The following is a 27067-nucleotide window of genomic DNA, read 5'->3' as shown; positions in this document are numbered from 1 at the left end:
TATTACTCCGCCGATGGTAGAGCAGCAAGCCGCCACGGGACTGGGTGAAAGGCACTCCCCGCGTTGGTCGACTCCGCCCACCGTACGAGGGAGAATTAAAAAAAAAAGCTGGGAGCCGGGCGTTAATTCGATTTAATTAGGGAAATCGGCCACACAGGGCAATAAATCGAAGTTTCTAAGAATGCTCGGAACGTGTAGATTGAGTTCCCGCGGCAAAAAGACGAGTTCAGATTCCTCTTTAGTGCACCTTTAAGGCGGAACTAAGTGTCGCTTCCAATTTTTTACATAGAACAGCGGTTTAAATCCTTTTACGTGAACACTTTATATATTTTTGACCTGCAGTGGTGGCTTAGTGGTTCCGGCGCTCAGCAGCTGACCTGAAAGACACGGGTTCGATACGAGCCGCGGCGGCGGAATTTCGATGAAGGCGAAATTCTAGGGGCCCGTGTACTGTGCGATGTCAGTGCACATTAAGGAACCCCAGGTGGTCAAAAATTCCAGAGTCCTTCACTACGGCGTCCCTCATAGTCTGAGTCGCTTTGGAACGTTAAACCTTAATAAACCAAACTAAACTTCCGATATTTTTTTTAAGTATTGACACTATGCAAACTATTCGTCATTCTCCCTTAGGGGTGTGTTGTCTTTCAGGTCGCATTCCGAGATTCTTTGGAGAAAAAATCGTTTAAAAAACTTTCAAACGAACCAAGACACCAAACCGGAAGTTTGTGCGTTGACAGAATGGAAATGTGCAGTACTGCTACCCACAAAAAATGGTTGCTGGGCTCCGATCGATATCATCAGTCCGATTTTACTGAAAATGTTTTTTAAATCCCGTTAATGCTTTAACATAGGGTTTTAATAAAACCTAAGCATTTAAGTCGTGTGTAGACTCAATGTGTTTCTACCTTGCATTCTTTATACAAAAAAAAAAAAGAAGGGGTTAGGCAAGATGATTCTGCAGAAACTTCTTTGCCTATTGTGGTAGGGATGATGCATCTAGTTGGACTGGTGGTTGTACCATTGTACTTTCTCAGTGGTTCAGTCTTGCAGTCAGTCAAATCTTTGAAGAGCTTTTTTTTTTTGCTTGTAAATGCTAGGGCTAATTTTTTTATATTGAAGTCTTAAACTCTAAGGGGTGCCAAAGACAAGAATGACTCCAATTGTTATTCATAATAAAATCTGATTCAGTACCTCTTTACGGCTACGTTGATGTTTGTCCGGCAGCAAAGACTCATTTATTGCACACAAAATTGTTTTTAAAACCGTTCCCATCACTACTCAAGCTGGTGACATCTACACTAAAAAAGGAGTCCCTAATCTCTTTTTAGAATCAAATGGTGCCTAGCCCAACCTCTGATCTGCGAACAAGAAAAAATGTGTCGACGCACAGAGTTTACCCACAAAGTCGACCAGTAGTGGCAAAATCTGTATTTTTTATCTTCTTATGGCTTACGAAAGCCTCGTTTTCGGTTAAATGTCTCTGCCATCGGAATGCCGTAATCTATCGATACAGGCAAACTTCAGTTTGTCCTCAACAACCCGTGCGACTCTGCCAGTTCTGCAACAGGCAGGTAAGTAGCATGAAAAAGTTTGCTGTGTGACATTTGCGCACATTAGTCTGAAATGGGTTTGAAACCTACCGCCCCCTAACTTCTGCTCTGAACAAGTTGCGAGACAGTGCAGCGAAATGTGTCAGTCGGCATGAAATAATCGCATTGCACAAAACGTATTAGTAACAGTTCATTGTTGTTTTAAACACATTGTCGTGGTATTTTAATTTGCGGTATGAGAGAACAGTTTTCAATAGTTATGCAAATTGTTGAAAACTGTTCTCGTATAAAAAGGCTGGATGCCACGGCAACTCTATGCCCCACTAACCTTGCCCATATCATACTGATAAACTTCAACACAAAGGCTACTTCAAGGTGTGTATTTCAACAACAACGGTACAAAAATAGTGATATACAATATAGTGCTGCAGTTCCTTCCCTAATGCAGCTGAGCAACCCAGCAAGCTTATCGGATGAGCTTCAACATTATCACATGAAGTAACTCGTTCAAAATCTTGCATGTGAAGTTAATTTGTATTGTATTTAACAACATCATACTTGAAGATGCAACTGTGTGCTGGCAATTTCTTGTTTAACCTCAAAAATCTGTTATTAAATGTATGCCAAGATGAACGCACAAGACTGTCACCTTTAGCCATTATGTGAAACAACTATAGGAGCACTTCATATTGAACTGAAGACGCAATCAAAAGTGGAAAACGGGGATGTGTGGTATCCCACGCTTTTCTCAAACATCAAGTCTGAAGGAGTGTACGGCAAAAGACAAATGCCGTGCACTCATAAGTAAAAAGACCTGAAATGCAAAACCGGCACTGCGCATGCGCCGAGTTCCCACCTGTCCTGAACCTCACAGCGCATGCGCAAGCGTAAACCACTGCAGCACCTCACAGGTGTCGCCCATCACAGCTTGGCCTCGGCCGGTTTCGGTCCGAGCCACTTCTTTCCCATGACATGAGCCAGCAGCTCGAACCTGTCGCTGCCGAAGAACACCTCCGGTTTGCCCCCAACGTGCGCGACTATGGTGGGTGCGCCGAACGCGCCGTAATCGTCAACAGCGCGCCTGGTGTTTTCAACCAACACCTTCTTGACGCTATCCTCCTTGATCATGGCGAGAGCCTCCTTAAGCGCCCCGTCGTTCATGCCAATCGCGCGACCAACCTCCACGATGCTGTCCTCCTCAGCGATGTCCTTGTTGTCCTGGTAGAACCGCTTCCAGAAGCCCCGCGACGCTTCTTCCAAGTACTGCGGGTGCTTCATGTCGAGCGCGACGAGAAAGCGCTGCGGCTTAATGGTCGACTTGGTCGTTATGAACTCGATGAAGAAGTCGGGTACCTTGATCGGCACGCCGTAGTACGGAGAGAGCCGGCGGATGTCCGCCATCATGTAAGCGCCCTTGTTGGGTACGAAGGCCGGCGGCTTGTTGTTAGCCTCTTTCATGACGCCTCCCAGGAAGAAAGGCTTCAGCTTCAGATCCAAGTTCCATGGCGTCCTGTAGCGGATTAGAGTCTCGAACGCGAGGTAGGAGTAAGGAGAGATGACATCGTAGAAAAATTCGACTGTGATCCGCGAAACTGCCATGTTTACGCGGCGCGGTGGGAGCGGTCGTGGCGCTGCGCGGCGGCGTGGAGAACAGACGAAGCAGCTACTGTTAAAAGCCAAGTCGAAAGGTCGGATCCGGGTTGATAAGCTTTTCCTACTTCTATTGCGCGAAACGGTGCTGTTCGTACCCTCAGGACCGTATCAGCGTTATCGAACGAGGAGGATGAACAGAATAAAAAGGATTATTAACGGTGTAGCAAGGCTAGCAAGGCCCGTTGTCGTCTGCTACTGAGCGTAGTGTCTTCGAGTTAATGTTGATGCCGTCGTGGGCGCTTGGTTTCCATAATTTTTCTTGCCTTGACAATGCAAACTAGATCGTCGCGATCGCAACTTGTTGATATATTCAACCGTTTTAAACAATTTTAAACTAAGATCGAAAAGTTCTTACATATTAGATCTCACCAAAGAGCCTAAACGAGCGTGCAATATAAAAACATACACTTAAGTTTTAAGCTGGCGCATATGTAATTGTAATTTCGTTGTCTCGTCGGAACTTCACGTCTGAAGACAACTAAAAACGAAATTGTAGACCCTCCACGCCTGCACTTGCACGACGAGGAGGGTTGTCGCCGCTAGGCGTCGTTGAGAGCGGTCGTCTCGACTTTTGCGCTCTTTTTTGCTTTGCTTGCTTGGGTTGTTCTCTTGTGGGCCGCGGAGCGTGTGAAACGGTGGCGGCGACTTGCCTTTGATCTTCAAAGCACGGCCGCCCGCCCATCCCCGCAGGCAGTCAACAAACGCAACGACGAGGAATAAAAAAAAAATGCATGAAAACCAGGCGGGCCGCTCTCTCAAGCGGCTTCTCTGGTGGCAAGCGGGTTTGCAGGGGCAGAGCTTTAATCGTAATCAGATTCGCCAGCTATGGTCTTCTCTTTGGCGCCGGCTGCTCATTTTTGCCGCCTGTTAAACACGTGCGCGCGCTTTTTTTCTTTCGCGCGTCTGCCAAACCACGTGCTATTAAACTAAGAAATAAAATATAAAGCAAACTATGTCGGCGGCAAACGCAGACACGCAGGAAAAAAGACTGGCGGACCTTCACACGTGGTGCATGTTTTCAGGCACTTATCCCTTTAATCTTTTGCGGAAACCGCTGCTTTTCGTCAAATGAACTAAGTGAACTGGTTTTGAGAACGAAAGCCCAAGTCGTTCTGAACGTATTATGTGAAAAACATCCCTAGCGAGTAGTTTCCTCACATTTCCTTCGTGGAAGAGTTGGGCCGCTGAGCTCTCCGTGTTTTGAAAAGCTTTGGTGGCCTGATTGGTTCGTGACAGGCATCGTGCTCTCACTGTAATTACTCAAATAATTCTCCCTCTCGTTTCGAGAGGAAATCTCGAGCAATAGCCGCTCATTAAGAAATTTTAAACTGCGGACACCGGCGATATTTGTTCCCTAGGGAATTCACGATTGGCCGAGGTGAGAGGTGACGTTCAGTGAAAGGGCGTTGCGATTGGTCCTTTTTTTCGTGACGTTGACGCTGTTGGAGTATGGCGGCTGTGGACATGTGCGGCGATGGTGGGGGACGGGAATCGCAGTGCGGAATTTGCGTTTGAACTTGGGTAATCCTTCCGGGCCCGTGTTCCAGGCCGCAGGCAGTGTCTTCCGAAGTCTTCGACGCAACGAGTTTTGATCGTCACGCCGCGTAGTGCCTGCGCAAGCCCCCGCAAGCGCTAGGCCTAGCGCTCGTTTTCGGCACCTTTACTTTTTTTTTGCGGACTCCTAGGGCTCGAGCAACGAACACCGGTGAGTAGCGATCCTGCGGTGCCGTGTGTCAAGCTTGAGCTGCACGCAGTACGCATCCTTTCCGAAGTTGCACCTGTGTTGAGGACGAGCGCGTAGTTCGTGGCGACTTTGTGTGCCGCTGTTCGCTCGTGCAAAAACTTTTTCTCGCTTTGCTGTCACGAAGTAAAAGTCGAAAGCAAAAGTTGACCAGCGACACTCAAAGCGAGCCTAGTGCTGCGGTAACAACTTCATACGCGGCTAGGCCTACGGCATCGACTTTTTCGCCGTTTTACGGACATCCTGACTCGAGGAACGGACGCGAGACATCGCTTGACAACTTCTTGGATTCCGTCTGACGCCTACCCTGACGTGCATTTGTTGTTGCTTTTGTTTGGGACTGTTGAGAGGTGCACGCGACAGACTCGGGAGGATCTGGTTCATTGCTTGTTTTGCTACAGTCCCCTGTTTAGGCTTTGATCTGTTTTATATCGCTTGCCTTACTACGTCAAGTTTTGCCAGTGCAGGGACAAATAGTTTGTTGAGAAAAAAAAAAAAAGTTGCGACTCTGCTCATCCAAAATTGGTGTGCTGAAAGGAGAGGTAGTGAGGGGAAGGGGAGGTGTTCACGGAGCGCCAGCGTACTATGAATGGTCAGTGTTAATGAACTTTCGTGTATCTTGGTAAGCTTAAGTCTTTAAACTGCTAGTATGAGATTACTCAACAGCAGATGCTTAGTCTTTGTGGCATATGTGCCAAATTTTTTCGTCTTTGTGGCGTATGTGCAAATTTTTGCCCAGGGGGCCGTGATTCCCATCGACGTTTTTTTTTCATTGTTTTAGTTCAGAACTATTTGATATTCGCTGCTATTTAGCTTGACACAGCGCATTTACCGTCATAATCTTATTCGTATGCGCAACTCCTAGCTGTCTCTTAACAGATGGTGATGCTACAGCGTTGGTAATGTGCACAGAGGGATACCGATATCTATGAATAATGTTCTGTTGTCATCGCTTAATGCTTGACTTATCGAGGTTGTCACCGAAATCGAATTCGCGTGCGCACGGTAAGCAAGACAGTCTTGAGATTGGCTGAAGCCACCCTTTCTTGTTTGGTTCTTCGGTCAAAATAGCTGGCTCAGCCTTGGTTTTGTTCTACCACGCCTGCATAAAGGAGATTAAAGCAAAACGTTAAAACGAAAGCAGTCGACCAAAGTTTCAGATCGTGGTTGATTATCAGACGCTGCGCCACTCTGTGCTTTCGTCGTTCGGTTAATACGCAGCGCACGACGGAGCGAACAGTAACCACTCGAAACAATGCCGGGTTTCTCTGGAGAGCCTCTGCTTAAACGGATTCTGTTCCCGCCCCGGCTAACAATGGAATCGCTGCGCTCCAAGGAACGTTCGAGAGGACCCTTCACTCCAAACCGCGACCCCCAAGCGAAGTGGTTTCGAGCCAGGGCCCGAGCTCGGGGCCATCGACGAAACCGCGAACAGCATGCCCCGAGGGAACGGCGTAATGAGATCAAAATGACTGCGCTTCGTGGTCTTTTTTTTTTTTTTTACTATTTGACGTGCCCGCGACCTGTCGTAGATTTGTTATTAACTGGCGATCTCCGGTTTGTGGAAAAACATTGTTCGGGCTGTGTGCGTCTGCGCTGCAGTGCGATTAAACGACCGATCGTTGCATGTCGTGTAATGGGACAGCAAAAGTGCCTGCGGCCATGTCGCGTAGCAGACGACGCGGAGAACCGCGTGTGTGGGTGGTCCTTGTCGTCTGCGCGTTCGACGTTGGCTCCGGGATTGAATCGAATTTTGAGTAACGACGCGCCCGGATTGAAGGGGAGTTTGTGCAATACCGGAGCGGCCGTACCGCGATTTGCGGTGAATAAGACAGCGCGGCCTACTGCGTGCTTCGTTGTTCTTAGAGCCGCCCGGTGTATTATCGCGCTCGCGTTGCAGTCTGTGACGGGCTAAACGTACACAGCCGTTCGGAATAACGGCTCCCATCATCCTTTATCGCTGACAAGCCCGCCAGGGGCGACTACATTAGCGCCTACAGGCTTTCGCTAGCAGGTGTCGAGTCTTTTGTGCCTGCCGGCACGCTAAACATTCGACGCCTGTGAGCTCGGTCGATGTCTTCTCAGTTGCAACAATGCTTTGCATGTAGAAGTAGTGACCAAACGAGCGCTCAGATGGTGCGCGTAAACTGCGAGCAGTCTCTGCTCCGCTCAAAAAGAGGGCCGCCACCTCCATTGGCCATGTTGTACCGGTCGCAGCGAAACACTTCTCGAGATCTCGGGAAGTGCGGGTATGTCGTGTTTTACCGTTTTTTCACCCGGCGCGGTCGGGGATGATCGCCCGAGCGTGTAATACGTGTTGACAGGGCCGAACGCGCACGTTAGCTGTGGTTTTTATATTTATTTTCTTTTGGTGGGGAGGGATCTTGCATCATGCGGAATACCTAATTCTGATTGGTCCATCCTCTCTGCGCTTGTGGGAAGGAGGTTTTGAACGCCGGGGAAACGGGAGGAGATTCGGGCCCTGGATCTGCCAGTTTATGCATGCTTCTCACCTGACCCAGGTAGGTCGGTCAGCTAAGGTGCATTTTGGAAGTTAGTGTCGTGGCCATAGCCGATTGAGGGCAGCTGCTACAGTTCGAGAGAATGTGAGCATGTTTTCCTGTTTACCAGTTAAGCTCTTGTTTTTGATATTCGTTTTTGCATCCAGTTACTATGTAGTAGCTATCATCTTTTTGTTTACTGCTGCATGTACGTCTCTACGAGGAATTCTTGTGTTAACATATACTTGTATTCAGCACATTCATGACCTAAAAAACAAGTTCATGATAAGTTTTGAGTTGGAGCTTGTGTGTCAGTCTTTGCCTGTGGTTGTGAATGTTGCTTTCAAAAACTGGGTGTGAAGTGGTATCAAAATACTTCCGAATGCACTCAGTGCAGCCTTATATATATGGGAAAAGTTCCACCTCTTCCATGGTAACAGTGTACCATCAGCCACAGATGTTTACAAATTCATGAAAAGTTTTGAGCTGCACTTGTGTATCAGTTTTTGTCTGGAGGTGCGAATGTTGCTTTCAAAAAAGGGGTGCGAAGCGGTATGAAAGTACTTCCGAATGCACTCAGTGCAGCCTTATATATGGGAAAAGTGCCACCTCTGCCATGGTAACAGTGTACTGTCAGCCACAAATGTTTGCAGAGTGGAGATGTGCACAGAAAAAAATTTACTTCTAAGCAGTCGGGCAAGCCAGTCGCCTGAAATGTCGGCAGGTGTGTTGGAACGCACATGCTCCAACAGCTGATAACATTACCAGGAGGCTATGTCGCGAGGCAACGCAATAATTTTTAAAAATTTTTGCAAGGACATGAATACTGCAAACTTTTGCAGCCAATAGTACATTCACTGAAGTTTCTCAACCATGGTAGTCACTTTTTTGAGGGTGCCGAATTGTAAAACACTCACTGGCTACACGGTGTCAATGCACAAGCAAAAGTTGGTTTGAGATCAGTCCAGAGCGCTCTGCTGTGGTGTGTCTTGTGTCCTTGGCTTCAGCTTTGTCATGTAAAAGACCATTATTGTTACATTCGGTGTCGGCGTTTAGGCTACAAACGTGTGTGGAATTGCTTTTAGAGTGAAACACCGCGCACGAAAAGAGGGAACAGTGAGAGAGGACAAGACGAACACGAATGTGCTAAGTGCGCTACTGTTCGTCTTGTTCTTTCTTAGTGTTGTCTTTTTGTGCGCGGTGTTTGACAGGGTATTACAAACTGGCCCAATATTCTATGTTACTTTTTTTTTTAGTAGTAGTTTAGCTCATCAGTTTGGAAGACGTGGCACATAGTAGATTGGCATGAATGACTTGTGGGAAGTGAGATTTTCATGCCACATGGGAAGTGAGATTTTCATGCCACGTCTTTTGGCTGGTCAAGTCTGTTGTTATCAGTTAATTATAATAGTTAGTGGATTCATTGGTGCCAGCGCAACATTGTGGCATGGCATAGTAGAGAGCACTGAAGTTATTTCAAATGCCCAAGGTTTTTCAAAGTGCACAAAAATTTAAGCACATTTTTGCATAATACCTGTCCCATGATCGAACCTGTTAAGTCTTATTTATTTATTTATTTACAGAATACCTGCGTCGCCTTGAAGGCATTATCGCAGGGGAGACAGTTTCAAAACAACGTATTCATTTTCACATAAAAAGTAACAAGAACATTAAGCGAAGTTAACATCAAAGTAAAACAAAACAATAAGTGAACATTATTAAAGGTAACAGAAATCTTGAACAATAGTAGGAAAGGATTAGGAAAGGATTAGCGGCTTTATTCGACTTAATTCCAGCATGTTTATTTAATATTGCTGCTTGTTGATACGTTAGCTTTGGCAACAATATTTTGTTCTTGGCGTGGGTATTGCCCAATGTGGTCAGCATCTATGTAGGCTGGGTGGTTCACATGATTCTAATGAAGGTAACGATTCGGTTACAGCATCTTTTTTTTTTTTTATATCTCCATAAAAACAGCCCCGCCGCGGTGGCTCAGTGGTTACGGCGCTTGGCTGCTGACCCGAAAGTTGCGGGTTCGATCCCGTCCACGGCGGCTGAATTTTGATGGAGCCGAAATTCTAGAGGCCCGTGTACTGTGCGATGTCAGTGCACGTTAGAGATCCCCAGGTGGTCGAAATTATTCCGGAGACCTCCACTACGGTGTCTCTAATAGCCTGAGTCGCTTTCGGACGTTAAACCCCATAAAACCATAAAACCAAACCTATATCTCCATAAAAACAGGTGATAGTAGATGCTAACCACGTTTTTTCTGGCTTTAAGCTGCCTTCATGTGCTCTTCTTCTGTGTTCGTTCTAAATGGGTCTCTGGGCCACAGTCCGGACCTTGCTAGACTTCATGTGGAGAACCAGCGTGCATCTTTAACCCTTTCACTGCCAGGTTTGTTTACTCACATCTGCACACACCCTGCCGGGTTTTTTTTGCATGTTAGTTTCCTGGAAATTTTTTGCTAGTAACGCACTAAAATGCTCTGCAGGACATGTAGACATGTTTATTCAGGATAATCTTATAGATATTAGTTGTAATGAATCAAATCTTCCAGCACCAATCCTGCCTGTCAAATTTCCTCTTCTTACGCGGATTTTTCGGTGGAACGGGGACTTCATCGCTGGCATCACTCGGCAAGGCACTTAGGTGGGCTCCTTCCTCGTTCTCATTATCACTGGACTCCGAATTCACAGGCAGTTTTGAATTTCTTCGTCCGTCAAAGCGCGGACGAGTGTGGCACATTGCCTCACATGGCTCCTGCGCGGAAACCAAAACGAAGCGACTCAGATGTGGAAACATGCGCGCTATCTGTTGTGTAAAATTTACCCTACAAGATCTATGAGTTTATAGCGTCTCTCCATAGATGGCGCTACATGTTTGCATCGTTTTTTTTTACACGAGTATTTTCGGGAGCGGCAGGGGGTGTGCATATGTGGTAGCCCGAGTTATCTCAGGAGTGGCGGTGAAAGGGTTAACTGTAAATAATACTTCGTACCAAAGGGCACCCTGTCGCAGTTAAAAAAAAAAAAAAGTGGAACCTTTGTGTCACCTGTTCTCTCGACTGAGCGTCGTCCGCCCTCTGCTTCTCTTCTCTCCTTCCCTTTCCCCCTGGAGGCGAGCATCGTGATGGGGCAGGCCGTGGAGCTGCTCCTCTGGTGGTGGCGGGGCGACGGGCGGAGTGGTGGTGCGGCCCTCGCCTGAGGGAGGATGGGGGATGGCGACCCCGGGGGTCGCCACCCCGCGGACGGCGCCGACAGCCTCCAGCACCGCGAGCGCTCGCCACGGCCCCCCTGGGACCCCGGAAAGGTGGGTGGGGGACACGCTGCTTCTTCTTCATGGCCTAGGGGTGGCATGTGAGCATCAAACGCCGAGAAACGAGCTAGTGTTCACCTCTTGCATAAAGTTGCACCTTTCTTTACTACCACTGGCCTATCTACGCAGTACAGGGGTTCTCAGTCTTGTCAACCTCACGGAACCCTAGTGGCTATCAAGAAAGGCTGAGGAACCGTGAATGTTTTGGCTAATGTGCAAGCAAAGAAAAGCGTGCTGGTACAGACCTTATTCACTATCAGATTTGGTGGACTGCAGGAGGGTCGTGCACCACAGAAGTTTACAATGTCCATCCTTTTTTCTTGTTTTAGAAAAGTAATCCTTTCTTCTAGGGACGAAATGGCCCTACTTATTTTGTCCAGCAGAGATTTCAAATGTTGCCAGCATTGCTGATTTGCTGATTACAGCTGTAGAAGTCTCGAAAAAAAGTTTTAAAAGTCTCATGCACATTCGTAGACGCTGTACCAAAGGGCTAATGGGTGCAAAGCGAAAGTATGCGACGAGTGATTACAGTGTGATCAGTCCGAAAATAAAGGAAAGGTTGTTCAAGGCATGCATAGATTTAGGTACTCCGTGTACCCAAAAAGCACTGCAAGAAACTCCAGGCTTCCTTCAAATCCAGTTTGATAAGTGCTGGTCCATGCAGATGTGCTCGGTATTATGAGAACTTGTTTTATTATGTCAGGTTCTCTCAAGATTGTAAGGGTCCTCTGTAATTTTGTTGCTTTTTCTTTCCCCCCATGTCCCATGGCCATTGACAAAATTGTGGGAGTGGCAATGACTGAAGCCGCACTGCTTCCTTCTCTGTTGTCCAGGCCTTCTTTGCGGAAATGGGCAATTCCCCGGGCGGCTCCGGCTGCGGATCGGTCATGGCTGGGCCAGAGAGCGGTAGCGGTGGCAGCCGGGCCTCTGGGGCCACTGGCACCAGTGTCCCCGAGGGTCCCCTGCGGTGGGCGTGCGACCTGCGCAGCCTCCTAGTGGACCTCGATGGCCTGCGCCTCTTTGAGCAGTTCCTGGCCCAGGAGGGTGCCAGCAAGGACGGCCTCTACTTCTGGTTCGCCTGCAACGGACTCCGCTCTAACCTGGAGCCCTCCACACAGCTACAGGTGGGGGCCTGCTCACTCCTTTGCTTACTTTATTTTTTTTTACAGCGACGGCTGTTAACATCATGCTTCCCAGTTCTGCGGCGGCATTGGCGTAACTTGAAGGAAAAATCAAGGAAAAAGGGGGGAGTGGCACTGTGCGTCACACCAGAGAGTTGTGGCTTGCTTTGTGTGCAGCAGCAAGAAATTGTGCTTGTATCGTTCACGCCTGTTCACATAGAGGGCGCTACTCGATGGCACAACGAATGGCACATTCACCACTGCGAGTAGCTGCAACTGAATCTGGCATTGCAGAGGCGCAGTATTTTAGTGAAAGCGTTATATGTCTCATTAGCACAAAAGCTGCTGTCCGTCGTATATGGCAAGAAATTCGAAGGATGTTGGAACATCCATGTAGACAGACATGTGTAGTAATGAATGATGAAATGCAACATACTGTGACATGAAAGTAATCATTAGTAGTCATAGTCATGATTCACTCATTCTTTAACATGGCATCTGACTAGTAACGTAATGTGAGGTTTATGTAAAGAGTTTGTACATGTGCAGTCATGATGCATAATCATAGTAATAACTCTTAGTCATTCTGCAATGTAGCATGACTCAGCATTTTACAAGTAACATAATGTAAGGTGTATAGAGTTTGCACAAAGTAAGCATAGTCTTGCCTCGTAGTCAGTCATTCTACAACGTAGCATTACTTGGCACTTTAATGCTTTCGCATTTTCACACGTAAATAGTCTTATTAAGTGTCTTGGCCAAACTTTTTGCCAGTCTATGGATATTTATTTATTTTTTGTACCTCAAAGGCCTTGACATGTTGCATTACATCAAGAGTTGGCATGAAGTTGCGGCTAACGGTTAGAGATAATTTTCGATGTTGTGAATTGGTGATGGTCTGCCAATAAGGCAGTGTGGACAGAAAGTTCGCTCTGCTCTTTTGATGTTCTTAAAACAAAAATGCAGGGGTGTGCGAATATTCGAAATTTTCGAATATATTTCGAATAATATATTTTTAGTATTCGTATTCGATTTGAAATCCAAGTATTCGTGTTATTTCGAATATTCGACCCGACGCGAATATTCGTGTCTAGCCGAATATTCATTGTGAGCACTTGAGTTCATTTCGGTCCGCAAGCCCTAACAGAGACATAACAACATGGCGGCGCCCAGAGCAATGCGCATGGATGAAGGAAAATTTTTCCTTTGAATTTTTCCTTCTAGGAAGGAAAATTTTTCCTTCCTCCAAGGGCCATGCCGTAGCTGACTGCGTTGGTGAGCTTTTTTGTGGCTATACCTGCGAAGCTGCTATAGTCAGAGCTGTGCACGAAGTACCTTGCAATACGTGCCAGGTCAGTGCCAATTGAGAGGGCATTTTCTGTGGCTGGGGAAGTCATTTCAGCTAGAAGGGAACTACTTCTGCCTGACCATGTGGAGCAGCCGGTTTTCCTTCACGACAACCTTTTATGTTCATCCCAGCAATGCGCTTTTCTGCTGATTGAAAGCTAGCCTTAAAGGGTCCCTGAAACGGTGTCCATGTAGGCAAAGAGAAGTCGAAGTATTGATAGACATTGAACGATCCATCATCCTACCGCAAAAATTTTTGATCTACCTTGTGCGGAACCAGAGATAATGGCTATTAAAAATGACCACCAGCCTTTTCCCTCTCAACTCGTACACGGGAGCGAACCATAAAAAAATAAAGATTACAGGCCGGGACCATGCTCCGCCCACAAATACGTCATCGACGAGATCGGTTTGTTTACTTCCGGTTGACGCGCTCTTTCGCTCGCTCGCTCGCTCGCTCGCTTTCCCGCTGTCTGCTATGTTCACCTGTGTCTCGCAACCGTCGCTGCGGCTTCTCTCGTACTATAGACCCCGAGTAGAAGGAACGACTTTTGCGGATGAGTGCCGAAATGGGATTTCAGCCTTAAGGCGGGGACACGTGCGAAAAGTGTGTGCGATTCGCTGCGGCGCGCCGTTGTGAACGACGTCGTAACAACCGATCGCAGCCCGTCGCCTGCGTCCAACCTGCTGGATGTCTACGACAAGCCGCGCGCGGAAAACGCAAGGACGGGAAGCGGGAGCCAATACGAGTGCGGAGAGCGGCAGCGTCATGATGCCGTACAGCGCGCTGCTCAGGGCGCTCGGGGCCGAGCCACGCCGGACCGGCCTGCCAGCCTTGATGCCGGCCACCGGCGACTGAAAAACGCGCTAGTATTGTTTGTTCTCGTCCATAGCAAGCCCTTGGATAGATGCATGTCAAAAATGCATAATTTCTGACGATCGTTGGCCAATACCGAGTTGCTGGTAAAAGTGATGACTGCGATACAAGCAAATTTCATCCAACAGCCGATTTGGTGCTGCTGCTACTTAGTGCAGTTCGCCTACCGTCTGCTAGCTCCGTTGCTGAAGGCATCGTGGAAATCGAACATATCTTTTATTATGGGACGAGTTCGCAGTAAAGCGATGTGAATAGTAGGCCTTTTATTATAGCGCAGGCAACTTCCGAAGCGCCGTCAGCTGCGGTTTCAATGCGAAACCAGATAGGCCTAGCGACGACTAGGGCAGCCTGGGACCAGCGCGCAGTTCGTCGCGCGGCGTTGCCGCAGGCGGTGTCGTTGCCGAAAGATCCACTTTTGCACAGACATATTTTCGTTGCTCGAATCTAGGAAGCATCCTCGCTGGTATCATGGCTGTTTTGCATTTTCTTGTGCGAACGTGATGTACGCCGAGCATGCCGGCCGGCCGGCCAGCCTGGATCCCGTCTGCCGGCGACATAAAAACGAGCTAAAGTGTGTTCTTGACGTAAATAATAAACCCTGGGATAAGAAATGTGAAAAATGTGTCATTTTTGAGGATCGCTGACCAATACTGAGCTGCTGGTAAAGGTAACGACTGTGATACGAGCAAATTTCTTGCCACAACCGTCTCGCAGCAGCCGCTGGTCCGACGTGGGGTCCGGCTCGCCTGGCGCCCGCTCGCTTCGCTGCAGAAGGAGTCGCGGAAAGTGACCATACTATTATTTTATTGTGAGATGATGCTGTTGACTGCAAAGCGATGTGTAGAGTAAACCTTGTATTATAGCTTAGGCGACTTCCGAAGCGCCGGCCGCTGCAGCTTCGATGCCAAAGAGGCAATAGGCCTAGCGACGACCACGGCAGCCAGGCAGCAGCAGAGCTCGTCGCCCTGAGCGCCCGCGAGCGGTGCCGTTGCCGAAAGCTCGCAACATAAGCAGGCGTGCTTTGTCGCTGCTTGAGAAGTATTTCTGATAACAAGGCGATCTTTCCTTGTGATATTTGTACACCATCCCAAGCAGCGCTCAGGCATTACTGCACGGCGGCGAAGTGCGACACGTTTTGTGAGCGGAGCTTGGGTAGGGCGGCGCAGCGATGCTCACCGCTCCGTGTCTCCCTGCTTGTAGTGGGGCGGCAGTTCGCAAGCGACGATCGGTGCAGCGCGTCGGCCAAGCTTTTAAGGACACGCCGTTCATTCAGAAATCGAGCGCTGAATCCTGACGACGACGACGGCTCGCTCACTTCCATCTTTCGGCAGACAGTGCCGAAGGGCAACATCTTGCCGAACCCTGGCTTTGCAACCAACGACACAGCACGGCCGGTCCATTTTGATTGCGCATGCGACGGAGGTCGCGACAGAAATCAGTAGTGCGGTGACTCCAAATCGCACCTCGATTCTCGATTCGGTTCGACGGCGGCGCCGGCGGAGTGACACAAGCGGCACGAGCAGACGAAAACATTGTAAACCGGAAGTGCAGTACTAATTTCTGACACCAAACACACAATAACTGCGTAAACATGCATATAAACGACAACTCTGCTTGCTGAAATGCGAAATGTTTCCGAAAAGAGTAAGAGTGTGAAGTATCTAGAGCTTCTAGTTTGTTAAATGCGTGATTTCACGTTGGCACCGCGAACCAATCATAGGCCAGCACTTGTGACGTAAAGAGTACAAACTGACGTAATGAGTACGGATTCGGGCGGAAGTTCACCGCCGCTGGTCGCCGCGAGGCTCGGGAGAGGTAGTTTTTGAAAATGTATTGTAAATTATCTACTCGCCTTTGATGTATTGTACGCGGCATGAACGTTCAGTGGCCTACGCTCTACATAATGCAAGTATTTGTTTGCCAACCTCAGACACCCCTTTCAGGGACCCTTTAATCAATGCTGTGTACTAGCCGTCCTCTCGGATATTTCCACTCTTCGATACTTTGTTACTTTTTGTGCAGCCACACACACCTTTTGTGTTTATTTAATCATCGATAGTTTAACTGTGATGTTCTTGGGTGCTCAAATAAATGTTTTGTAGTGGTTAAATGCGTCTGTCCTTGATTATTCGATTCGATATTCGGAATCAAGTATTCGTATTCGATTCGTATTAGAAAATTTTGATATTCGCACACTCCTACAAAAATGACATCTGAAATATTGCTGTATGGGTGTGCTGGACATAAATACAAAGAGTAGCGCAAAAAATAACTGCCTAAAGTCTGTAACTGTGGGTGACCACTAGCTTTTATAGAGTCAGTTTGCAATGGTACAACCTGCACTTCAGGTTATCTACTTCTCCCTCTTACAAGCTTCTCGCTGTGGAATTAGCTTGTATGGCCTGTGGTAATTTTAGGTAGTCCTGTTGTGGAGATAGTCTGCAATGGTTTATGTTCAGATAGTCTGTGTTAAGGGTAAAGGACCTGAGGGAATCAGTTGCCGAGAAGTTTTTCCACACTCCAAGCAGTGGGCTGTACTCGAGGGCAACCAATGCAGGTCATGTGAGCCCAAGCACACAAGACGATGTTTGCAGTCATAAATCAAACACATATCTTCAAGATGGGCATTTTTCAAGTTCATGAAGTCCAAAACCAGTGACCCCCATCTTCTCTCCTTATGGCAGTCCTGTACTGGTTGTGCATTGCATGGATGATTGATTGCAGTGATACAGATAGGCATGGTATTTCTGTGTTTGTCACACTGTGTTTGTCACTTTCTTGTCCCGTCCTTCGTGTACTGTGCCTTCAATTTGAACTATGGTATTTCTACTTATAGCGGCACAGTCCAGCAATAAAAGCAGTGCTAGTGATTGATAAGATGTCTGGAGAGCACGTCAGGGTCTTGTTTTTGCGACAAATCTTTTCAAAGTTTCGTATATTAGATGCCTCACATGCCCCAGAGAAGTTTCGGAAGTGAAATTTTGGACCATCTGATCCCTGTTGTACCAAACTTGAGTACAACATGGCGGTCATTTTTTTATTATATACTTATTTTTTGGGATTTGCATTCACTGAAGGTAAACAACATGACAAAATATGTTATGACTTGCTAAAGGAACGGCGCATTGCAGAGATTTATTCCATCAGTGGCAGCATACATTCGTGTAGCTAACAGGAATGTGCGATGGTTTGCCACAGCTAGACTGGGCAGCTGAGGTTGTGGCAGAGGGTCAGAACTTATCCTCTTTGCCTTGTCTGTTCTAACGCAGTAATCATAGCGCGGGAACAACGCAGGACAAGGACGAGACGGGACAAGCTCTAACTTTCAACACAGCGGATTTATTGCAGATCAGGAGCATATATACACTACTGATGCAGTAGATAGGAAGAGGAAGAAACATAACAAAATGCCACACATCATCATGCCATGAAATCGAGCTCTTTCTTCGGTAATGCCACAGACGGTCTGCTGACGCACTGATCTCCTGCCCGAGCTATCTCACGCGCTTCCTTGATTTCTCTAGTCAGTTCGTTATAGTGCAGGTACAGAATGACTGCCTTGTCGAACAAGGGGTGGCAAGGTGGTACAGCGTCACATCTATCTACTGTATCAGTAGTGTATATATGCTCCTGATCTGCAATAAATCCGCTGTGTTGAAAGTTAGCGCTTGTCCCGTCTCGTCCTTGTCCTGCGTTGTTCCCGCGCTATGATTACTGTGTTAGAATGAATTACCAGCCTGCCCAAGCCTATTCTGTTCTGCCTTGTTTGACTAGTTTTTGATTCGTTTTCTCTGACATGGTGCCGTGCTTTCCTCCTCGGCCACAAATGGTGCAGTACATGAAGAGCATCTACCGGCACTACATCCGCAACAACACGGTGGAGGTGTCTCCCAATCTGCGCGCCAAGATCACCGAGCGCATCAAGGAGGGCGTCGTGGACGTCTCGCTCTTCGACCAGGCCCAGCGGGAGTTTGAGCTCTTCCTGCAGCGGTCGGCCTACCCCAAGTTCCTCCAGTCGGACCTCTACGTTGAGTGCGTTGAGAAGAGCCACGCTGAGACCCTGGCGGCTGCGGAGGCGGCAGCCGGAGGAGATGATGGACAGGTCAGTCGGGCCACGGTTCGCTCGGCATTGCCTTTGACTTTGCGCACAGGTTTGCAGCGGTGGCAAGGTGATGAATTACGCTGGTGGAGAAGCATGGAATAGTTGTACAATTGGACCTCGTTACAGTGAACAGGTAGAAAAGTGTAAAGTACAGTTGAGTCCTCCTACAACGAAATTCACGGTACCCGCAAAACGTTGCGCTAAAGCGGAATCTTCGTTGTCGTGAAGTCAGGTTACAGCGTTGAGAGTGGTGTGGATATTCCATGAGCAATGTTTATTTTAAAAAAATTAGTCAGCTTTGGTCTTTTGCCATTTCGAAATCCGCGCCGTGGCGTGATTTTCATGGTACTCTGGAAATCTGACAATGGACATCTTTGTGGAACTACGTTTACTTATGGTCTCGCGATAAAATAAGTGAAAAACCAGTGCTTTCTTTTTCAGTAACAGTAAAGCCCTGGGCCTTGACCTCTCCTATAACAAACACGCACTTTTTCTTGGTGTACGCTGGCGGTACACACTGGTGGGTTATGCTTTTTTCGTTATTTATTTAGTTAGTTAGTTTGTTTTTTTTTTGATGACGGAGCAAACGTTCTCTCGCCAACACCATCAGCCCCGCTACCCTCTCTTGCCCCAGGAATCTGCCAGTGGGGATGAACAGAGCTCGGCAGATGTGCCGGGTGTGGCTGCCGACTCGGGGCCGGCCTGTGGGGAGGAGGAGAATGCCTCCCCGCCAGTGCTGCCCCCTTTGGGCCTGGAGATCCTGCCGACGGTCAACGAGGACGAGGAGCTGTCGACGGACGCCTCTCCCGCCCCGGCCGCCCTGACCCGGCGGAATGTGCGCAAGCTCTACCGCTACGGGGAGCAGCTGCCACGGCTGGTGGCACGCATGACGTCGGAGGCAACGGCGGGGTGAGTTGGAGCGAGCGTGCTGGGGGATATTGTGAACTGGTGTCCTAAGAGAGAGAGGAAGTGTTTATTGTATATTGCCTCATACCCGTGTTACACGGGCGTTTTCAACGGCAGTTCAGTTAACCCTCAGTTGAGTACGTTGATTTCAACTGGATTCGCTTGCTGTTACACGAGCACTTCGCGTTCAGTTCAGTTAGCTCACTAACGACGTGACGTCGCCTCTAGAGCGAAAATGAAAGTAAAGAAAAACAGCGTATACATTTTTTTGTGTGTAGTAAATGATCGTCTTGTACTGTCAGCAGCAAAAGTTTGCGGGATCTCCAGCGCGTGGCGGAGCGACGCAAAACTGCATTGCTGCGCCATCTGCCGCAACCGCGCCTGATGACGAGGCTCGCGGCACTTCCGCGCCAGTCATTCTTTGCGCATGCCTGTCCTATCTTTGCTATCAGGCATGTCTCATCGCTGGCTTCCCCCGGGGTGCGCTTTTGACGCTCGTCACAGCCGCTGGAGCGTTGTGGAACCGCCGCCGCGCGTCTGCTCCGCCTGCTGCGATGGTGGACGGAGCGCCTGAGCATCTTTTGCACGGCGCGCTATATTCTCTGAATAAATGACTTGAGCGTTAAATGTAATTCGAGTCCTTTCGACTCAGTTAAGATGTGTGTTCAGCCATTTACAACGAGTACACCTTTCCGTTAACACAGGAAAAACCTAACACGAATTGAGATGTTATTTCCTACGAACGTATACGAGAGGCGTGTCGTCCCCCCCCCCCCCCCCCCCCCCTCGGCCCCAAATAACCACCGAAATCGAGCTTCTACCTCCCGCTCGCTTGCCAGTGTTGTTCATGGACACGTGCCACACAATGGTACCACCTAACTTGCTTGACCCAAAAATCACCCCGATTCCTTCCCGAAAAACAATTGCTGGCTGCTTGCCTGGTGTGACATTTCCGAGTTTTGCTTCAATTATGAGCATGAACGTGGAGGTAGTCTGCAGTTTTCTGAGTCATATCTTATATTTACAGTCGTTTCATGTCATCGCATGGCCCATGGGTTCTCGCCTCCGCTCCCGCAAAAAGAATACTGCCACTGTAATTTATCATGTCACCATGCTTAACTGTAGAATGTATACTCCTCCAAACCTACATGGTGGCGTTCGATGAGAAATGGTATAAATTATGTGTCCAGGCTTGATTTCGAACAAGAGGCTACACCAAGGGTTATGAAAATATGAAAAAGAAGCACGCAATCGATGGTGGTGAAAAAGAGATATATTTAAATTGAGGTGCTTTCCTGAAAAACAAAAACGAACAAAAGATCATAAAGAGAGCTTTAGGGCAGGTACCATTTAGTGGCCGGTATAGTGGCCTTCTGACGCTATCACTTCAGCGATTCTCCGCGGCATGGACGCGTACAGAGCCCTCACAGTTTCAGTTTCTGTGCTCAGTGCGCTCCAGCCCTCTTCAATTGCTCTCCAAAGAGCATCGGCGTTGGGGATGTGGCGCCTTTGGGCAGCGAGGCGCCTTTTCATTAGTCCCCACAAATTCTCGATAGGATTCAGGTCCGCGCCGCTCGGAGGCCACGGCAGTCGCAGCACACCACAAGAGTCAAGTGTAGCTTCCGTAAGGCGCGCAGTATGTACTGGACTGCGGTCGTGCTGCAGCCAGTAAAAGCCGTCAGGAAACGGGCCGTCCAGGGCATACGGCACCAGTGTCTTCTTAATGATGTCGCAGTATGATGGAGCATTAAAAGTTCCATCGATGCGGACCAAAGGGCCGAGTCCATCTTTGCTGATGGCTCCCCAGACGGCAACGCTGCAGCGGCCACTCGATAGCACGCACTGCGTGTACTCCGGTCGGTATCTAAAACAAACGAGAAAAAGAACTATCATTATGAGCTACGCCATACCTGCGGCAAGTACAACCGCTGTCATCACTGAGAATAAGTTGCCGAAAACCGAATCGGCGCACGAAAAGGAAACTTAAAATATTGTAAACTGTTATGTTTGTTTGCCTTCTTAAGAAATAGGGCTTTTGAGAAAAAATGTCCGAGTTAAAAAAAGAAAGCTCACGTGACGAGAATGCTGCTATATGAGTTACTCAGTTGCTCTAGGATGGCTGGTGAACAGATCCGGCTGGTATATTCTGAATACTTCATTGGACAGTAAGCTGCTCGCCAAAGATAAAATGCGGATTCCTCTTCATTTTAAAGTACGGATTTGTATCTAAGATTTAAATACTTTATGTTAAAAACATGAACCTCAGTCATACCTGCAGTTGAGAGGCCGCCAAACACGCTGCTGTTGGTCCCACCTGGTGCAGAACGTGGATTCATCAGTAAAGATGACTTGGCCCCAGTCTTCAACACCCCAGTGCTCGTACGCCTTAGCAAATTCCAGCCGCTGCCGGCGTTGGTTCTCTGTCAAATAGGGCTTTTGTGCTGCGGCACAATTTTTTAATCCCGCTTCTTTGAGGCGCCTTCTAATTGTGTCGCATGACACATGAATGCCGAGCTCTTTCTTGATTTCTTTGGCGCTCAAGAAGGGATCAACCACAGCAGCGGCAATAATCAGTCCGTCGTCTTCTTCCTCAGTGACCCTCGGTCGTCCACTGCGGTGGGCGTCAGCAATTCGTCCTTGATCGTCTCGGAATGCTTTCACCACTCGTGTTACTGCCGATTTAGACCTTCCTGTCAGGCGACATATTTCTTTCTGGGGCACACCTTCCACGAAGAGGCGTGCGATGTATCGTCTTTCATCCTCCGGAACACGAGGCACCATCGTTGCACTACAGACACCAACCTTAATTCTGGTTTCAGGAATAATGCACGACGAACAGGAATTGGGGGTCGCAATGACATCTTATCGATGCTCATGTTATCAGTCGAAAATAATGCTTGCTAGTCCAGCAACGCGTCTTGGAAGATAACATTTATTCAGGGAATATAGCGCGCCGTGCAAAAGATGCTCAGGCATCCACCGTCCACCATCGCAGCAGGCGAAGCAGACGCGCGGCGGCGGTTCCACAACGCTCCAGCGGCTGTGACGAGCGTCAAAAGCGCACCCCGGGGGAAGCCAGCGATGAGACATGCCTGATAGCAAAGATAGGACAGGCATGCGCAAAGAATGACTGGCGCGGAAGTGCCGCGAGCCTCGTCATCAGGCGCGGTTGCGGCAGATGGCGCAGCAATGCAGTTTTGCGTCGCTCCGCCACGCGCTGGAGATCCCGCAAACTTTTGCTGCTGACAGTACATATTCTTTCCTATAGCGACAAATTTTGTGCCTTTTTTTTTTTGCTTTTGGGCAAAAATTTGTGTGACGATGTCGGTTCGTAGCCAAGACTATCCGATGTGGGTCGGTTCGCTAGTCGTCGCCGTTTTTTTGTGTGTGTTTTCTCACTTCGACTGCTCGACGCACGCGCTATGTCAACCTGTGTTTAAGGGGACAGGGTAAGCCCCATCTTTCCCATGTATTTTGGGGCATATTGTGGTACACTTTTCTCAGCAACTAATAAAGATAGGGGCAAGATATTTATGTCATTTTGTTCAGAATTTCATCTTCTGGCCGCTGTACCAAAATTATTTTAGTATACGAGAAATGAAATTATTAGTGATTTTTTTACTTTATACACCCTAATTTTGACCAATTTTGTATATATCTTTATTTTAAAACAAACAATATTATTTGCACGCTGATAATTTTGGTACAGTAAATTGCCACATATATGTACTGTATACACAGAAAAAATCAGCTTGACATCTATTGTCATTTAGAAAATAATGGTACCGACGTAACAAAAAATATTGTTTTGAGAAAACTGAGTTTAAAGTAAACAAAACCTTCAATCCCAAGATTTCGACTTAGTCAACTCATTTTGACCAATTTATTCTGTAGGCACCAGCTACATAGTTATCATCTAGGTCAGCTTGGTGCTTCTTTTCCTGCCGTTTAGCTTCTTGTGCCTGTTTTGTCACTTGCTGCGTAGCTCGATTGGCAAAGTAAACTCGACGCCGATCGACTTGCTTCAGCCAGCGGACAGTGTTGCTGCCCGGAATCAGTCAACATTCCTCAAGAACTTTAATTCTTGTGATGGCGCCGTCATTGAAGGTCAGAACAGCATCTAATGTAGCAATCTTCATTGACTGTAGGCCCGCAAAGACATTTTTTTTAGCACACTCCCATACGACGTTGTTGCAGGACCCGTTTGGGTTCTGGATGGTTGCCAGAGAGCTTGAATGGCAGCCAGAGAGCTAGGATGGTTACCAGAGAGCTTTCTCTTGCAGCTAAATTCCGTAACATTTCGAGTTTTTTTTTTAGTTTTTAGTAAAAACGGCAAAAAACACATCGCTGGTAAAGGGGAGTGTCGCTGACCGCTTTGCTTTCAGATAGCTTTTTCAGGTTGATATAAAGTGCGCAGGATGAAGTGTGATGCATCAAACGATGCAGAAAAGAATGTAATTTCATATTTAGCAAAAAACTGAAAATTGATATTTTTCAGATTTTTTGCTTACCCTGTCCCCTTAATGCGTCTCCAGTTTTATTTGGAGTGTTTTCTTAGTTTGCCGCAATACACTGAGCCAAGACAATCTACTACGGGAAATTTTTTTTATCCGTTGGGTGCCATCTTGTCAGTTGGCTGTTCAACTGGGACCTCCGATCTCAGTTGAACTCAACTGCCGTTGAGATTTGAACGGCAGTTAGCGCTGCCGTGTAACACTGCTAACTGCCGTTCAGTTCAACTGACGGTCAACTGAACTGCCGTTGAAAACGCCTGTGTAACAGGGGTATCATATACGTAGACTGATTTTGTTGGCTCCTCAACTCTTATCCCTTCCTGGCCTGAAAGAGGAGGTGTGCTTGAAATTTCAGTCAGCACACCCCCTCCCCTGCCAGTCCTGTCTGGCAATGAAAGATATATGTCTGCAGCTTGGTTGTTTGGTGTTTAGTTCTTAGCTGTGCTTGGTCACGTTGCCTTTATCAACCTCCTGTGCAATATACAAGTTTTCTCTTAGCATGGAATTCTTGTGGGATGTTGACATCATGGTGTAAAACAGTGGAGATGTAACAATGCAATTGCAAGGACAACAGCCTGAAGTTAATATCGAGGCCAAAGGAGACGGAGTATGTGCTTGTCCCAACTGAGTAACCTGGTGGGCAGCAAACTGAACTGGTGGTCGTGTCTGACGAACCGTTGGGACTCTCAGCGTCACGGTTGTGTGGTCCATCAGCGATATGGCAAACGCGGAGGATAGAAAATGAGAGAGCTGGATATGCCTAGAAATTGGATGTCTCCAAATTGCACAGTAGAATCTTGATGGTATAAAGCTCATTGGGTAGCGAAGAATACCTGTCATCTAAAACTAACAAAACCTGTATGCAGAACCATGGGAAGTGTATTCACGCAGTTCTGTTTACAGTGTGCTGCCACTCGCTGCTTCTGGTGCGTACCGTTTGACTAGTGATCACGGCATTGCCGATGTGTGGTCAGTGCAAGGACACGGTCGTGGCTTGCACGTTTTTATCATCCATAATGGTACGGGGCCGGGGGGGCTCAGAACATGCAAAATTCTGCCCATTCTACACAAGTGCACTCTGCCCGAAAATTTTACAAATTCCTGTCAAACATAAATTCGTCTCACCCGTGATCGTATCATCAAGGTTCTATTGTGGTTGGAAATGTAAACGCAAGGCGGCATTGCAAAAAACAGTTAGCTGGTCACCTGACCAGGAAACCACAATGTGTCGGCTAAATGTCGGATGTGTGTCCAGGATGTACGGGACAAGCTGAAACTTAAGGGGGGACACTGGTCTTGAAAAATTTTTTTTATTAATTTAGTCATAGTTATGAAATTTTCAGGGCACATGTATTTTTGTGCACTGATTCTAGATATGTCATTTAATTTCATGTAAAACAATTCCTTGAGCACTTATGCACTTTTTATGCAAGTATTTTGCGGAGAGTTGTGAAGAAAATTTGCTGCAGGAAACTCGCTGAAATGTATGCCATTGGGTTTCTTCAATTTTCTTCAAAACTCTCCGCAAAATACTAGCATAAAGATAGCATAAGTGCTCAAGGAATTGTTTTACATGCAATCAAATGACATACTTAGAATCAGCACACAAAAATACATACGCCCTGAAGATTTCGTAACTGTGACTTCATTAATAAACATTTTTTTTTCAAGACCAGTGTCCCCCCTTAAGCTGGTGTCGCGAGCACTCACGGTGTTGCTGCTTGTGTTCGCAGGCCCAAGAGTAGCAGCGGCAGTGGAAGTGGCACATCACTGGGCGTCCCCCACCCGTACCACGTGCACAACTCTGCCTTCGTGCCACCCTCGGCCCAGGACAGTGAGCTGCACAGCCTGTCGTCGGGCGCCTACACGGACGACACGGGCACCGACGTGGACAGCGTGCCCCCTTCTTCGGCGTCGGCCAAGGAGACCCTGATCCAGCGCGCCACGCACCGCATGTCGGTGCGCAAGAACGCCAACATCAACCGGGACTCCCTCGGAGAGCACGTCATCATCCCCGTGAGTGCTTGCCATCTGCCCCTTGCCAAAATTGCTTTAGTGGACGGGGCAAGGGTTCTGGCCTTGCGAGGGTCCTTGGAGGAGTATTGACGTTATTCCAAGCCTCAGTTATGAGAATACTGCACGTGCCCTTGGAGCTCCAGTAGATGGGCGTCAGTTGCTTCATCTGTCGTGGGAGTTTCCCAGCTGGCATGCACAGAAGCTAGGGGACCTTTCGGTTCCTTGGAGTGATTTGGTTTCTCCCAAGCTTTTAACTCGATGCATGTCTTAGCCCCGCCTTTCATTTACCTATTTTGTTGTGGGTTTATTCATAGTGTAATTGCTCTAAGTGCTCTGTTTCAGTACATACTGTGAGTGTACAATCGCCGTCAAAAGTAAATGGAAGGCGACTGTCAAAAAAATTTAATTTCTTTAAATTTAAAGCATAATGGTCCATGTTTGTTGGTGCACAGTGCAATTCGCAAAATCACAATTAGGCTGCACATATGTATTCAACAATGCATGAATTGGGGGGGGGGGGGGGGGGCAATGATTAAATTTTTTCGTTAATATTGCCTTCCAATTACTTTTGACGGCACCTGTACATTACCCGTATTATGCTCAAAAACCTCCACATCTATTTTGAAGCACTGCATTGCTGGAGCTGATACCTCGAGCGAGCCATTTAGAGGCAGCGCTTTGAGGCAAAATCTAACCGAAAAACAGTTTTTTTTTTTAAATACTGTGCTCTCAAACCCCCACACAAGTTTGTACCTTATTGAAATTGAATCACTAAGGACTGTTTTAGAAATTAGTAAATTTACACACTCTCCAGCCATCAGGAATTTTTTTTTTTCCACATATTTGTTTCATGCCAAATCCACACTTCCACTTGCAAAAACTCAGCATACCAATGGCGCCTCTTAGCAAAGTGTGTAAACACACAGAGAACTCGTTTTAGAGCACTCAGTAGAGGGCAGAACACACACAAAGAAAGTGGTAGATGGGTGTACCGTTGTTAATTTGTTTGATAGAAAAGTATGGCCAGAAAGTAGTACATACGTGTACCACAGTTCTACAAAGGGCTAACATCGTGGACCTAAGTAGCATTGCTGCAAATACTGTAGGTGGAAACAGTATTATAGGGTACCGGCAGTGTCGATGCAAACAGTATTGCTGCAAGTGGTGCAGGAGCAAGCAGTCAGATAATTGGCCTAAAGATAAGGAAAATAGCTCTAAGACCAGTGCCTCCCTCCCCTCAACAGACTGTGCCCTTTATAAGCTCCCTGTAACGTTTGCTTCTTCACTACCCACGTGTTTTCGCAAGGAGCTTTTCCATGGGATGGGTTCAGTTGCAGCTTGTTGCAGCACTAGGGTTCATTCTTTAGCATGTATCACTGGGTGTTGCGACTAGCGCTCTTGTTCTGACTTGTGCCTCTTCG

At 47.6% G+C, this 27067-nt stretch overlaps 1 protein-coding gene and 1 pseudogene across 2 annotated transcripts in view; one reads left to right on the top strand and one right to left on the bottom strand.

Moving 5' to 3' along the window:
• Nucleotides 1-219: 219 nt before the first annotated feature.
• Nucleotides 220-3406, bottom strand: LOC149348527 (glutathione S-transferase kappa 1 pseudogene; annotated as a pseudogene).
• A 1241-nt stretch (nt 3407-4647) lies between these two features.
• LOC149348526 (axin-1-like) overlaps nt 4648-27067 on the top strand; it is a 41270-nt gene continuing 18850 nt past the window's right edge. Inside the window, exons 1-6 of one of the 2 annotated variants that reach the window (XM_089588164.1) lie at nt 4648-4908; nt 10566-10757; nt 11597-11887; nt 17944-18210; nt 18845-19119; nt 25364-25646. In XM_089588164.1, coding sequence (XP_089444290.1) covers nt 10659-10757; nt 11597-11887; nt 17944-18210; nt 18845-19119; nt 25364-25646 — 1215 coding nt within the window. In that variant the 5' untranslated portion in view covers nt 4648-4908; nt 10566-10658. The remainder of the gene's footprint in view (nt 4909-10565; nt 10758-11596; nt 11888-17943; nt 18211-18844; nt 19120-25363; nt 25647-27067) is intronic. The other variant, XM_089588165.1, reaches the window with a different exon arrangement.

This window comes from Amblyomma mixtum, chromosome 4, assembly GCF_055824585.1.
Source record: "Amblyomma mixtum isolate Tamu chromosome 4, ASM5582458v1, whole genome shotgun sequence".
NCBI classification, from domain to species: Eukaryota; Metazoa; Arthropoda; class Arachnida; order Ixodida; family Ixodidae; genus Amblyomma; species Amblyomma mixtum.
Note: the sequence above shows the minus strand (reverse complement) of the source record. Positions and strands in the feature narration are given on the sequence as shown.